The following is a 16,400-nucleotide window of genomic DNA, read 5'->3' as shown; positions in this document are numbered from 1 at the left end:
TCATCTAAGCCATTTCAAAGTTTTTTTTTTTAATTTTTATTTATTTATGATAGTCACAGAGAGAGAGAGAGAGGCAGAGACACAGGCAGAGAGAGAAGCAGGCTCCATGCACCGGGAGCCCGACGTGGGATTCGATCCCAGGTCTCCAGGATCGCGCCCTGGGCCAAAGGCAGGCGCCAAACTGCTGCGCCACCCAGGGATCCCCATCTAAGCCATTTCAGAACAATACTGTAATAACATGAAAATGCAACTTGCTTTTAAGGCAAATTTGTCTAGTTTTGCAAATCAGAAGATAGAAATTCTGAAGTGGCATTACCAATAATTGAATTAACCATTATTTGTCAAACTTTATGTGTGAGGTGCACTGGTAGGTACTAATTTATGTTGATATCTAAACATAAATAGTTTTTGTTCATAAAGATGGTTAAAGTTGATGCTAGAAATGAAAATAGAATAGCAGTTAATAAATTTATTAGAGGTCTCTGGTGGCTCAGTCAGTAGAACGTGCAGCTATTGATTTCGGGGTTTTAAGTTCAAACCCCACATTGGGTGTAGAAATTACTTAAAAATAAAATCTTAAAATAAGTAAATAAATAGATAATAAAATCAAAAAATAAAAACAAAGATTTTAATTTCTCTCCTGATAGACTACAAATTTTTAAAAGCAGAAGTCCTTGATTTATTTATACATAAGTCTCCAAATCCATTTGCTCTCCAAATCCATTTCATGGAGAACAGAAATTCATAAGTATTTAGTGAATAAGTATATAAGTGATAAAGTTTGAGTTAGCATACACTCAAACAAATGTACTGCATTTTTTAGCTACCACTTACTTATTCATTCAGTTAATATTTATTGGGTACCTACTGTATGCCAAGTACTGTTGTTAGCACTGAAGATATAATACTAAATTAAACAAACTACCGATTTTCATATTTTACACTATTTGAGAGGTAAAGTACCCTTGTTTTTGCAATTATGAGACTTAACAATAAACCATATACATAAATACAAAAAAGATTAAAAATTTAAAAATTAAAAGGAGTTGAATTATAGATTGCTTAAAAAAGAAAAGAATGCAAGTTGAACTTATCTAAAGAATATAAGGATCATTTAATATCACAGAAGTCTTCCAATGAAACTTACCACATTCATGAACTAAGGGATAGGGACAAAACTGCATCAATATATTTGCAAAACAAATCCAATAAAATTCAACATTCTTTTATGCTTTCATTAAAAAATACCAGGAGTCTAGGAATAACTAAAAAATATTTACCAAAAACTTATTGCATACATCAGTTAATGAAGAAACTTTAGATACTTTCTGTTAGAGATCAAAAATCAGACAAGGATGCCTACTATAACCTTCCTGTACAACAAAGTAATGATGATCCTGGTCAATACAATAAGACAATAAAAAGAACAATGAGATATATGGATAGGAGGAAAATAGACAAGTCAGTATCTGCAGACACTATGATCAACTACACAGAAAATCTATTATAAACCAAAAAACAACAATAATAACTCATAAAAGAGTTGAGCAAGGTTGTTAGATTTAAGTTAACTTACAAAAATCAAGAACATTCCTCAATACAGCAATTATTAATTTAAAAACAAAGTATAAAACAGCAATAAAAACTGTATCCCTAAGACTATTAATATTAACATAGAAACAAAGCCTAATTAAACAATTTAAAAGACTTTTCTCTTCCATGAGCAGCATGACTTAGCATTATAAAGTTGTCAATTCTTCCCAAAATTTATCTATAAATTCAATCAATTCAAACCAAAATTCTAAAAGGATTTTTTTAATGAACTCAAAGATTCTAAAATATACAGAGAGAACCACTAAAACTTACTCCTGAAACTAAGATTATATTATATCTCTATGTTAACTAACTGGAATTTAAATAAAAACTTGAAACAAAATGGGAGAAGGAGGAAGAAGAGGAAGGGAGAGAGGAGGAGGAGGAGGAGGAGAGGAAGAGGGAAGAAAATGATTGTAGAAAATGATTCTGGAGGATCCCTGGGTGGCTCAGTGGTTTAGCACCTGCCTTCGGCCTAGAGTATGATCCTGGAGTCCTGGGATCAAGTCCCACATCAGGCTCCCTGCATGGAGCTTGCTTCTCCCTCTGCCCTTGTCTCTGCCTCTCTCTCTCTCTCTCTCTCTCATAAATAAATAAAATCTTTAAAAAAAATGATTCTGTCAGAAGATAAGCCTCAAGGAAGTCATAACCTTAAGGTGGCCCCAATTTAACTTCTTTGGGGAAAAAGGTACTGATGCCTTTTCCATTAAAAGAGAACTACTTATATAGACAGCTGTTTTCATTATGAAGATTCATTCTACATTTGAATAATTTGTTTTTTAAATAAATAAATAAAACAGAGAAAATAAAGGTGCATAAATAGTGAAGGCAATTTAAAAGAGGAGAAATGAGAGGAGACTTGTTTTACCATATATATACAAGTATCACAAAACCAAATTTAACAAACTAGAAAAGTGAAAACCAGATTCTAATGTTTAGATATTCAGTATATGCCTGAGTTGCTACCAGGAATCAATGGGCAATATAAAGATAATGTATTAAAAAATTATAACTTAAAAAAATTAAGTTGTATGCCTACCTCATATTACATACTATGGTGAATCTAAGATGTATCAATATCAAGATGTGATGGGAAAAATGTTAAAGGTAGTATAAAGGGAATGCCCTATGACCTTGGAATAGAATGGGAGTTAAAAAAAAAAAACACAAGACTTAAACAGTACAAACTACAAGGTTAAAATTAATGGACTTGATTACATCAAAATCAAGGATTACTATTTGTGAAAGATAATACTCACATAGTTTAAAGTCTGGGGGTAAACTGGAAAAAGGATATTTGCAACATCCTAAACTATCAATATCTACAATGAATAAGGAATTTCTGAGATTTCTCTTTCTAGCAAATAGAAAAAAACAAAATAAGAAAGCCAATACAAAATTGAACAAAGATTAAAAATAGGCATTTCAGAGAAGAAAAATCCTAAATGCTTAGTGACTCTATAAAGAGAAGTACAATGTTACCAGTAATTAAAGAAGCACAAATTAAAACAAAGAGATATCCTTCAATTTACATCAAGTTAGCAAAAATTAAAAATTGGTTAAAATTAGTATTCTACATATACCTTGGACTTATACAAAATAATGATAATAGTGTGTCACCAACTAAGATGTATTTGATTTATTTAATTCTCTGTATATGAGACTGAAAAAAAATCATCTACTTATTTGAGCTGCCTTGAGACAACTCAGTCTATATCTTGCTCCATCTTTATATAAGGAATGACAAATGGAGAAAAGAGGTGGAGAGCGAGAAAAAAGAAGAGGGGAAGAGGAAATTAGAGAGCAAGGAGAAGTAGGAGGAGGAAGGAGAGGAGTGGAGAAAAAATTACCAAGTCTTTCTCACACTAAGGGTAATCACCTCAAAGTACTCCAGTCAGGAAGGCCATAGAACAATGTCCCAAACTGTCTGGAATAATGACTAGTTGACATTATATTAAATATATAAAGAAAGAAAATGGGTAATAGATGGACAAAAATATTCACTCAATCATATTATAAAGTAACCTGATAAAAGCTTCATAGAACTTTGCTATTAAAAAATATAAATAATGGTCTTCTCTCATCAACTTGTCTTTGATGGTACTTTTTAATTTTTTGATTGCCTTGTGTGTATCTGTGTGTCTGCATGTGGGTATACTACCAAGATGGAGAAAGGGCTATTTCTTATCATACCATTAATACCCATAATAACTTCCCCCCCAGACAGTTCCTCTTTGCATATTTTTATATGACAAAAGGAATAAGTATCATCAGGAATAAAAAAATAAAGTTTTTATAAATATTATTTTAACATATAAAGATAGGCTATTTTATTTAAATTACATCATTAAATTAAGGACAGAAATCTGAGTGTGTAACTATTTCTAGGTATGATCTTATCATTTGTTGAAGACTAATAGAAATTAATGTTATTTGCTTATGTCATATTACCTGGCAAATAAAAGATTCAAGAAGAGAAGAAAGGATTATTTTTTATAATTAATATTCCTTAAATAATAACTTTTTTCTTACTCTTGATAATAAACAGAAAAACTTTCAAAAATGAGAGAGAAGAGTTTTGAACTCAATATACATCTTTATTAGACAGAGCCAGATGAAGACTCACCAGGACAGAATATATGTGTAGACATCGATAAACAGGAGAGAAATCCACCAAATCTTGGGCTCCAGGTACCTGCAAAACAAAATAGTCACAAAACATTCAAAGAAATCTATGAAGAACTTTGAACTGCATTCATTTTCACTATTCAAGTGTAAAAAATAAAAGCCAGCTCTAGTTTCTACGAGAAAAACACAGAACAAACAAACAGCCCATGCTCCCAGAAACCTAGTTTTGGTATTTTAGCCTTTGGATTAATAAACTGTGAAGATATCAGCAAGGCTGGGACACAGAAGAGTAGGATAAATAACAGAGAAGAGTAACAGGTGTCTCAGACCCTGCATCTGCTTTTGCAGATATATTTTAAATTTATATCATTTTTATAATATATAAAATATATTTTATATTATATATAATATATATAATATATTTATATTATTTTATGGGACTCCAAAAGGGAAGAGAAGGTGGGAATGTGACTCAAAACCAAAATTTGTCACACAGAAGGAATCAAATGACCTGCCAGCCAACTTCTGAAGGTCAAAGAATTAGTGAACATTTACATCACCATGCAATCAAAATACAGAAATATGCTAAAAAGCGAGGAGAATCATGTAAAAAGACAATAAATGGAAAAGCCAAACCTAGAAGTAATACCAGAAAATTATAATACGAACAATGTAGACAAATTCAATCTAGACATCAAAAGACAAAGTAAAACAAGTAACATTAGGTAAGAACTGGATAGTCACAGAGCTAAAACTCTTCGATCATGTGACCTGACAATGAGCAACTAACTCACAATTTACTTTGGCCTCAATTTCCTCACCTGAAAAGGGAAACTATTCCCTATATTGTTGACCTATAGGAATTAAACGAGAATGAAAGGACACAAAGTAAATATTGAACAAAACAAAATAAAGCAAAAAATAGAAGACAAAATTGCATAAAGAAATGATCAAAACTGGGATGCCTGAGTGGCTCAGCAGCTGAGCGTCTGTCTTTGGCTCAGGGCCTGATCCAGGGTTCTGGGATCGAGTCCTGCATCAGGTTCCCTGTGGAAAGCCTGCTTCTCCCTCTCCCTGTGTCTCTGCCTCTCTGTGTCTGTTATGAATAAATAAATAAAATCTTAAAAAAAAGAAATGATCAAAATAAAAGACCTAGCTGTAGTTTTCACTGTAACACTGGTAACTATAGGATTCATCAGAATATAAGCAGCAGAGCCCTCTAAATTAGGTTGAGCTGACTGGTGATAATTACAAGGTCAGTTTTCCTTATTCCATCAAGAAAGCCTCATTTCTTCTTTGGAGACATAGCTTTCTTCACCAAGATATTTTTCCTAAGGAAATCTACTCATTCTACAACTTGACACAATACCTACTTTCTTATCCCTCCAAAATTATCACCTCTCTACATGTATTGGTTCAAACTCATTGGCCACTCTGTTCATTTGCTTTACACCCATGATAGCACATACTAAATCTCTGTTTAAGAAGCTCCCAGCGTGGGATCCCTGGGTGGCACAGTGGTTTAGCGCCTGCTTTTGGCCCAGGGCGCGATCCTGGAGACCCGGGATTGAATCCCACGTCGGGCTCCCGGCGCGTGGAGCCTGCTTCTCCCTCTCCCTATGTCTCTGCCTCTCTCTCTGTGTGTGACTATTATAAATAAATAAAAAATTTATTTAAAAAAAAAAGAAGAACCTCCCAGTGCTAGATACTCTGTAAGCACTCAAACTCTTGTAAATCCAAAGCTTGATAGTAAGATGCTCAAGATCCTACACCATGGCATAAGCATAGATTTATTTTTTTAAAGGCAATTAGAAAAGTTGGTGAGCATTACAAAATCACTGTGAAAAACATTTTATGGACAAATAAGTACCATGTAGTTAAAAAAAAATCAAAAAGCATTATAACTTTAAGAGTACAAAAGGACACTCGTTTTCATCTTAATAACACAAAAAGAGACAATACGTAATCAACTTAGGCACTCTTATTTGAAATGACCACAACATTAAAACATCTTTATAGTCTCCTCTGTTGGACTGCAAAGTAAAAATGTGAAGAAAATTTATTTTATCTTGCCAGAAAAAAAGAGCCTCCTAAGCAAAACACAAGTTCAAAAGATGAAAAATAGAAAAATTCATAAAATTATATTGATAGTATTTAAACTACATAAAAATTATACATACATATGAAAAGGTATAAGAAACATGCAAAAAACATTTGTAGAGAAAATGAAACTTTCTTCTTTTATTTAGAACTAATGCTTATAAGGTTATTTATAATAAATATATTTTTATAAAAAGTTTAAGGAAATTTAAATAAATTCAAACACAACTTTATTCATATGTACTTCTTTATGCAGTTTGTTTTGCTTTGACTCAGAACCACTAGTTTCATTCAAAAGGAAACCGCTCCTAAGCCAACCTCAGGCAGAGCCATGGCCCCTGCACAGGTCAGACCCATCCTTATATACTGAACATCCACATTAGGGATCAGTTTCCCTAAAAATCTCTGACGAATAAACTAATGGTGCTCCCTACTAGTGGGGTAAAAATAGTGATTTATCTGGGCCAACTAAAAAATAGATATATTTAGAGAGGACAGAAAGGTTCTCCTGTCATCTCCAACAAATATTTACAACCAAACCTATTTTCTGTCTTGGCATCCATCATCATCATCATCATCCTTAGCTTCAAAATGTTTAGCCCTGACCTGCAAGTATTGGCTTTGCTATTTCTTAGCCTTCGCAACCATGATCCAGTCAAGTCCTCGTAAGCAAGGACTACCTGCTTTGAAAGCAGCCCACAGAAATCTAGACAAGTAAAGAAGGAGCAAAATGGGGCTTCAGTTCACAAACTTTACCTCTACCCCTAAAATAGCCTACTATTTAGAAATAATTTTTCCTCCATGCTCCCTTCTGTGAGGAACACTGCAAGGAATCAAGAAGAGTGCTGTGAGGAGAAAGGTATGTAAAGCATGCACTGACTCATGTTGCTTTGAGCTAGATGTGTTTTCTCTGCTTCCACTAATGAAAAAGAATCACATCTACTGAAAGGCAATAGGAGGAGAGCAATATACATATGTGAGGGAATGCCACCCGTTTGGAAGGATAAGAAATGAACTCTCAAAAATCTAAATAAACGCAAGTGGGAAAGAGAACAAAAGGCAGTCTCTCAGTCTCTCCTGATTCACATAAATAGGTGTGCTTTAGGGTCCAGATTTGGCTACCCATTTAAAATGCAGAATCTCTTTCAAGGTTGTCTTCATTCTTCTTCCCCTCCTGTTTGCCCTTCTCTCCCCTCAAGTGTAAAGAATGATTCAAGCAGGTTTAGGTTTCAGCTGGGGCAGAGGGAGGGGTCCAAGGACACTTTCCTCAGCTAACAATGACTGTCTCTAATGGTTTCTGTCTCCTAACAAAAGCCAGGACTCCGTCTTTATCAGCTTCATCTAATTTTTCCTTTCCAAAGTAAATAACACAGCCCTTGCATTTTACACATGTCCAAGTTTGACAAATCATTATCGACTGGGACTATAACTGATAAGAGATAACTTTGTGGTAGGACGTTGTCATTTCCTCTCATAAGGGCTTTCTTTCTGAGATACAGAAACATGATTAAAATAGTTAAACATTTCCTCTGCATGGCAGTCAGGAACTCAAGACATTAAGATACTGGAGTCTGTATTTTTCTAGTTCAAATAGATCCAGGAAGATACCAACAGCAGTCACAAACAGTATACTCAAGATTATCCTGCTTTTTTAACTAGTTGTTTTCCTTATTAATTCACATGAAATAATTTCATCACCAAGGACAGCAGCTGCCTAATTCCCTATATAGCTTCTGAATGAAGAGCATTAGTGTCTTCAGCCAACACAAACCTCTTTATTATCAGGGAGGAGCAAATTGTAGGCAAGATTTTAGATTCTGTAACTAAGAAATCTGTGCCACAGAGTATTTTATAATATCACATAAGTTAGATATTAAAATAACAGATAAACAATAAGCTATTAAAAGAATTTAGGAGTGGGGCTCTTGGGTGGCTCAGGTCATGATCCCAAGATCCTGGGATGGAGGCCCCATGGGGGGGCTCCCTACTCAGCAGAGAGTCTGCTTCTCCCTCTCCCCTCCCCATTGCTCGTGCTCTCTCCCTCTCTCTCAAATAAATAAATAAAATCTTTTTAAAATTAAAAAAAAAAACCAGAATTTAGGAGTGGTTGGACTACAACATTCAGAGGTAAGTATCATGAAGGCAAGTCTTACAATCTGCAATTACATGTTCACATACCCATTAGAGATCATGCATCACAAGATGCTATATTGGCATGGCTTGTCTATCCATTTCAATATGCTTCTTATATTTGTAAAATACATATTAATAGCTTCCATTAAAGCTGTAGTCTTTGTTACTTAATGTCTGTGGATTTTGTGAAATAGCATTATATCCTGTCAATACATCAACTATCACAGCATGTCACTATACAGGTGACAAAAAAAGAGTCTGGGGACAGAGAAAGCTATAAAATAAGAAAAGTAAATTTATAAACAAGATCAATGAAAGGCACCCTGAAAAAGAGTTGTATGAGCCTCTGCAGACAATATATATTGGAGAAGATATAAAGATTCAAACTAAAAATGGAAATATTAGATGGTCAGAAAGCAAAGAAGCATAAACATTTCTCATTATAAAAATTCTTGCAAAATATTAGGAACTGCCTTTTATGACACATTTTTCTTCTGTAATACATCTTAGATCAAGTCAAAAGAAGAAGGAAAATGGTTTTACAATTAAAGAAAAAATGAGATTTTTGGTTTAAAAATAAATAATGGCATTAAAGCTATAACAGATATATTTATTTAATATTTTTACAGCCCTCCCCCCAGTAAAGAAGCTGGAAGATAGTAGCCATTTCTACTATCTTAATTAAGACTGATTAGTGAAAAAAAATTTAAAAATAAAAAAAAGACTGATTAGTGAAGGGAGGCAGGGGGAAAAAAGTATTTGTAGGTAACAACCTGATAGATCTATCTGCTTTACTAGTGGGTAAGCATATCATTAGGAAAAAGGAAAATAGAGTACAAGAAAAGATTGCTTGCTTCCTTCCACTCAAGAATATTACCTATGCTACTGATAAAGATAGTACATGAAAGAAAGAAATGCATTAGTGTGCTCTAGTCTCGTTGTTAGCAGCTGTCCAGGAGGTACACATACAACACAGGCCACTTATTTTTCTCTTTTGAAACCTTTCAAAGAAGGTGGAACATCCAAAAAAAGTATGATAAAAATTTGCAAGGAATTTAGATATGTTTCTCACTAATCAGTTGAGTCATTCTCCTTCTTGAAAACACTTTTGATTACCACTTTACACAAAACAGTTCTGTGGTATTAGTAAATGAATGCAGGGACTTGGTGTCCATTTCTGAACATTAGTTGGATCTCAAGTCATTAAAATGTACCAGGCATTTTTCTGAAGGGAGAAAAGAACAAATGATTAGCTAAAAGAGCATTACCTTTGTACTCAAAGGATCAATTTTTGACTGCCCATATTATGTCTGGAAGCCAGGAAATACTTGGCAAACATTTTTCACCCATGTGCTTTTCTGTACTACTTTGCTTCCAAAACTTCAGAGAAAAAAAAGGTAACATTCATTTGGGCATAACCTTCCACAGAGCTGGACTAAACATCATGGATGCTCCAACAAACCAGAAGGCCTAGGACTAGAATTAGCAAAAGTGTAAGAGAATTTTCTAAACCTCTGAATATGTAAGAATACCCTGAATAGAGCTCTATCCTAAAAACTGCAGGACTTGACTATAGAGCTTCTCACAAATTACTAGGATTCTTCCTGAGAAATCTCTAAACAAATTTCCACTTAACTTACTCAAGTGCTTGCACTAAGTAGAAGAAAATCAGGAAAAATTACCATTCCTCCTTTACTGAGACAATGCAAAAAACCTTGTAGCCAAAATCAAAAGATACTCCCTCAAGAATTCTCTGCTTGAAGCTGAATACCAGGATGGGAAGAATTCAATTCCCAGTAATAAAAATAGTAGCTAGGCACCCTGCCAGTCCTCCGTATGGTATATTTTTAAAGTTAATTCTAATAGCTATGTAGCCAAAACACTGTATTTTAATAAGAAAATATTAGAAATCATTAAATACTCACATATAGGAGACTGGCTGAAAAAACTGTAGTACATTCAATTCAAACAATGGAGTACTATTTACCAGTAAAAATAGAATGAGAAAGATTTCTATGAACTAATATGGAACAATTCTCAAGATATATTTTCTAGTAAAAAAACAAGATACAAAAACATATATGCATTATTTTATTAACAGATTGTGTAAGGTAACAAATTGTGTAAGTACTTGTACACACACACAAACACACACACTCATGATACTGATTACTTACAAAGAGTGGGCAGGAGTAAGGTAGAAGGGATAAAGAGGAGAATGGGATATCACTGAATGTACCTTCTTATAAATTTTTGCTTTTTGAAACATGTTTATTTTTTTACATATTCAAAAAATTAAATTAATAAGGATGGGACTTAAAAAATATACAAAATAAACAAATGAACCCAATTATATATCAATTTGGTAACAATCACACATAAGAAAAAGTAGCAAAATAATTTGAACAACACTCTGAATTATAGCCCTAGTGGGATATACTGTAGGATAAAAAGAATTGCAAAGAAATCTTGAACCTCATACATTTACTGCTTTTAGTGACATTTGCACAGTAATTCTGAAACTATTTTGCTTGTGTTATACGAGCAGGCAATGGGTAAGTATATTAATTCTCTGGGAACCAGAATTCTCAGAGACACAAATATGGAATAGGAGAAGAGGAAGACGTATGATATTTGGGTAAAACTAGAAGCATCAGCCTTAACTCAGGATTCATAAAACTGTCTATGTGTTAGTGCAGTGTGTGCATTTCTTAGCTCTGTCTGCAGAAGGAGTAAACCTAATGCCTACATTTCAGTTTCTATATACAATTCTCCAGTAAAAAGGACAAGCATTCTTTGACAAAATAGCTGATTCCAGAGCTGGTGCAGAACTTGAAGTGAACCAAGAATATCCTGTGCCCAAAAAATGGAAGTGCTTCAAAACTGATGGAAATGTGTCAAAGGATAATGGAAAAGACTCCCACTGGCCAAACCTGGAACAATTAGAGAATCAAAATGAAAGACAAGAATGGAATATAACCCATTTTATATAAAATAAGAATTCAAGTACCAATACTGACACTTAAAAAAAATGAGACAAAAGGAAAGTTCTGCTTTATAGAAGGAAGAATGCCAGCTAATCAATGTGAAAGAAACGATAAAAATAGAAACATCACTGTTTTATAATCAACACAGTAATACATGATTCAGGAACAAAGCATCAATGAATTCTAAATCACTAAATCAGAAAAACTGTTAGGGAACAGGATAGTCCCAGGACCTAAAAGTATCACGCCACAGATCACTTATTAATTACAAACAGAGAAGGGTACCTTTATGATGCAAAAATCTGGTAGACACCACCTTAACCATCAGTGTGCCTTCTGATGTGATGTACTAAAAAGGACATAATATTACTTTCATAATAGTCCTGTCAAAAATGATCAACCTAAACCTAATCACAAGGATTACCAGACGTATCTAAATAGAGGGATATTAAAGGAGAATAAACAAACATAAAAATTAAATGTAATGTGTGATACTTGTCTAGATGTAGCTGTAGGAAAATTGAAAAATAATCTGCTATATAGGAGATTATTGGGACAACTGGGGAAATTTGTACATGGGTTATATGTTAAGTGGTAGCATCATATCAGTGTTAAAATTCCTGAGTGTGATCACTGCATTATGGTTATGTAGAAGAGTGTCATTTTTGGTAAACCAAATATTATAGTATTGAGATTTCAAATATGATGAATGAAGTACACCACTTCTTTTCAAATAGCTCAGGTTTGGTGGGGAGAAGAGGACTGATGAAATAGATTCTTTCAAAATCAAATTTTTAAGGTAGAAAGTGCCAAATTTTAGTAAGTGGAGTATTTAAGTGAAGGTACATGGATGTTCATTTTACCACTCTTCTAACTTTTCTGAAGATCCAAAATTCTTTTTAAAAATAAATTATTTTAAAGATTTTATTTATTTATTCATAAGAGACACAGACAGAGAGAGAGGCAGAGACACAAGCAGAGGGAGAAGTAAGCTCCATGCAGGGAGGCCAATGCGGGACTCAATCCTGGTTCCCCAGGATCACACCCTGAGCTGAATGCGGCGCTAAACCGCTGAGCCACCTGGGCTACCCTTAAAAAATAACTTTTTATAAAGAAGGTGCTACTCTGGATAAGGGTTTGGGGTGTGGGCAAGATAGGTGAAGGGGGTCAAAAGGTACAAATTTCCAATCATAAAATTAAGAAGTCATATAGATGTAATGTATAGCATGGTAACTACAGTTAGCAATAGTACATTGCATATTTGTACGTTTCTAAGAGACATCTAAAAGTTCTCATCGGGCAGCCCCAGTGGCCCAGCGGTTTGGTGCCGCCTTCGGCCCGGGGTGTGATCCTGGAGACCCAGGATCGAGTCCCACATCGGGCTCCCTGCATAGAGCCTGCTTCTCCCTCTGCCTGTATCTCTGTCTCTCTCTCTCTCTCTCTCTCTCTCTCTCGAATAAAGAAAATCTTAAAAAAATAAAAAAATAAAATAAAAGTTCTCATCACAAGAAAACAAAATTTTGTAACTAGGCATTCTGATGGATGTTAACCAGACAACTATGGTGATCATTTTGCAATATATGCAAATATTGAATCATTATGCTGTACCCCTGAAATTAATATAATGTTAAAAATCAATTATACCTCAATTTAAAATAATGAGTGAGGGATGGCTGAGTGGCCCAGCGGTTGAGCATCTGCCTTTGGCTCAGGGCATAATCCCAGGGTTCTGGGATCGAGTCCCACATCAAGCTTCTTGCAGGGAACCTGCTTCTCTCTCTGCCTATCTTTCTTCCTCCCTCTCTCCTTCATGAGTAAATAAAATCAATCTTTAAAAAAATAATGAATAGATAGATAGATAGGTGTTCATAAGAGGTCACGTTGAGCTAGTCCTCAGGGAAAAGTAGAATTCAATATTTTAGACAAAGATGAGTATATTCTCTCATTAGGGCTATTAGCAACTTATTACAGAGTGAAGGGGGTGGTTGAATAAGAATATAAAGGAGAAATTCTACAAGAACTGAAAAGTCAGGTAGGTGTTTAGAAATTGAAGAAAATAATTTCAAAATAACAAGAACTTTATACCATCAGCACAATGAAAAAAATTTAATGATATTAAATCAATGTGAGCTGTAATATATCCCTGCCAATAGACAGGCCTAAAAGCTAAAAGAATAAGAAAACCAAAACAGAATGTCTAAAGCATGCCATAGCTTTCATTCAACTTTCTAAATTGCTTATATTGCTTTTGATTTTAAGTATGGGTATGTATTTACTCTTCATTTCATTATATGTATTCTTAATAGACCAGTTTTCATTAAGAATTAAAGAGAAGAGTAACTGGTTAAGCACCCAACTCTTGATCTCAGCTCAGATCTTGATCTCAGAGTCTTAGTTCAAGCCCGCACTGGGGTCCACATACATACATAACTAACTAACAAACTAACCAAAAGGTACTCTGATGGGACACCTGGGTAGCACAGTCGGTTGAGTGTCCGACTCTTGGTTTCAGCTCAGGTTGTGATCTCAGGATCGTGAGACTGAGCCCCACATTGGGCTCCACACTCAGCACAGAATCTGCCTGAGTTTCTCTCTCTCTCTCTCCCTCTGCCCTTCTTCCCCTTCCAGGACTCTCTCAATCTCTCCCTCAAATAAATAAATAAAACCTAAAAAAAAAAAAAAAAAAAAAGAACTGAAGTGAAGTGAAAAACCAAGACTACAAAAGCCAGTGGGTATTGGGAATAAGTGAATCAGGCCAACTTTTCAAATTGTATTCTCTTAACAGACATACTTTGTATGTGAAATATCTAGAACAACTACTCATTTTTACAAAGAACTCTGTTCTTATCATTTTTTTTTACAAACATGTGACCCTTGTCAGTCTATCTTACAGTTTGCCATTTTTAAGTACAGATCCAGTGTAAGTAATAATATATTTCTCTCAATAGCACAAGTGTGATAATAAATGGCAACATCCAATGTGCAGACACAAAAGATATCATAGCTTAGTGGCAACCCTGCTACTCGAGGAGATTCTCCATACTTAGATAGAGGCTAAGTTGGAAATACAGATTTTTATGTGAATTCAACTACTTAAACGTTGACAAATATTTTAAAAACTTTTAAGCACTATGTAAGCCAACAGTCATTTTGCACACTCTTTCTGGCCCATGGGCTGCCAATATGCAGCCTCTGATTTTAACTCTAAAGTAATAATGGCATCCTTTACTTCACTTTAACTGACTGAGAAATAATCCTCATTTTGTTATCTTGTTGTCATTTGAAAGTGTTGCAATAAGTAATTTGAAATTTGGGTCAAATATCACAATAACCACAATTTTTCACAAGCAATTTAGCACCAATTAATTATTGTCACTATTTTAGAGGTGAGAAAAGAAACACTCAAGAGAAATTACATGATTTGCTCTGATAACACAAAGCCGACAGAACTTGTACTTTCTAAATACAAATCCTGTGTTCTTTCCAATCACCCTGTGTTATGGACTAAATTATATCTCCCCAAAATTTCGTATATTGAAGCTCTAAACCCCAATGTGACTGACTGTATTTGGAAATACGGCCTTTCGGAAGATAATCAAGGTTAAATGAAGTCATAAGGGTGGAGCTCTAAGGAAATAGGATTGGTGTCTTTATTTAAAAAAAGGAAGACATACCAGGAAGATACAATCACAGAGAAAAAAACTGTGTGAGGATGAAGCAAGAAGACAGTCATTTGCAAGCCAAAGAAAGAGTCCTCAGCAGGAAATCAAACCTACTGACACATTGATCTTGGGAATTCCAGCCTCCAGAACTGGGAGAAAATAAATTTCTGTTGCATAGGCCAGGTACTCTATGGTATTTTTGTTACAGCATCCCTGGCAAACAAATAATCTTGTTATCTCAAAATCAGTACAGTACCACATCATAAAGACATCTCAGAAGGCTTGTATGTAAATTAGCAATTCTATCCTGTTAACTCCATATTTCAAAAGAGATACCAAAATCTTGAGAGCCAAATCTGACATGGATCATTTGGTCAACAACCATTTATTTGACCTACACCATACAAAGAGTTGTATGGGTAAAACAGTGACTACTACTCTTTCACAGTATAAACAATTAAAAGAGATACAAAATATATAAAGACATTTCTCCAAAGAAGACACACATAGGGCTACATGAGAAAATGCTCTGTATCACTTGCCATCAGGGAAGTACAAATCAAAACCACAATGAGATACCACCTCACACCAGTGAGAATGGTGAAAATTAACAAGACAGGAAACAACAAATGTTAGGATATAGAGAAAGGGGAACCCTCTTATGCTGTTGGTGAGAGTGCAAACTGATACAGTCCATCTGGAAAACAGTGTGGAGGCTCCTCAAGAAGTCAAAAATAGAGCCACCCTAAGACCCAACAATTGTACTACTGAGTATTTACCCTAAAGATACTGATGTAGTGAAACACCAGGACACCTGCACCTCAATGTTCATAGCAGCAATGTCCACAATAGCTGTGGAAGGAGCCTTGATGTCCTTCAACAGACAAATGGATAAAGAAGATGTGGTCTATATATATACAATGGAACATTACTCAGCCATCAGAAAGGATGAATACCCACAATTTGCTTCGATGGACGGAACTGGAGAGTATTATGCTGAGTGAAATAAGTCAATCTAGAGAAGGACAATAATCATGTGGTTTCACTCATTTGTGGAATATAAGAACTAGTGAACGGGATTATAAGGGAAAGGAGGGAAACTGAGTGGGGAAAAATTAGAGAGGGAGACAAACCATGAGAGACTCCTAATTCCAGGAAACAAACAGGGTTGCTGAAGAAGAAGTCTGTGGGGGGATACAGTAACTGGGTGACAGGAACTAAGGAGGGCACTTGATAGGATTAGCATGGATGTTATACTATATGTTGGCAAATTGAATTTAAAATAAAAAAATAAAAG

General features: G+C 34.7%; 1 protein-coding gene across 1 annotated transcript in view; it reads right to left on the bottom strand.

The window, feature by feature from the left end:
- EXOC6B (exocyst complex component 6B) overlaps positions 1-16,400 on the bottom strand; it is a 621,707-nt gene that overhangs the window by 354,620 nt on the left and 250,687 nt on the right. The window contains exon 8 of the mRNA XM_055312561.1: positions 4,220-4,288. Coding sequence (XP_055168536.1) covers positions 4,220-4,288 — 69 coding nt within the window. The remainder of the gene's footprint in view (positions 1-4,219; positions 4,289-16,400) is intronic.

The sequence above is a fragment of the Nyctereutes procyonoides genome, unplaced genomic scaffold (genome assembly GCF_905146905.1).
Source record: "Nyctereutes procyonoides isolate TBG_1078 unplaced genomic scaffold, NYPRO_anot_genome, whole genome shotgun sequence".
Lineage (NCBI taxonomy): Eukaryota > Metazoa > Chordata > Mammalia > Carnivora > Canidae > Nyctereutes > Nyctereutes procyonoides.
The sequence above is the reverse complement of the archived record's forward strand: the minus strand, read 5'-3'. Positions and strand labels throughout refer to the sequence as shown.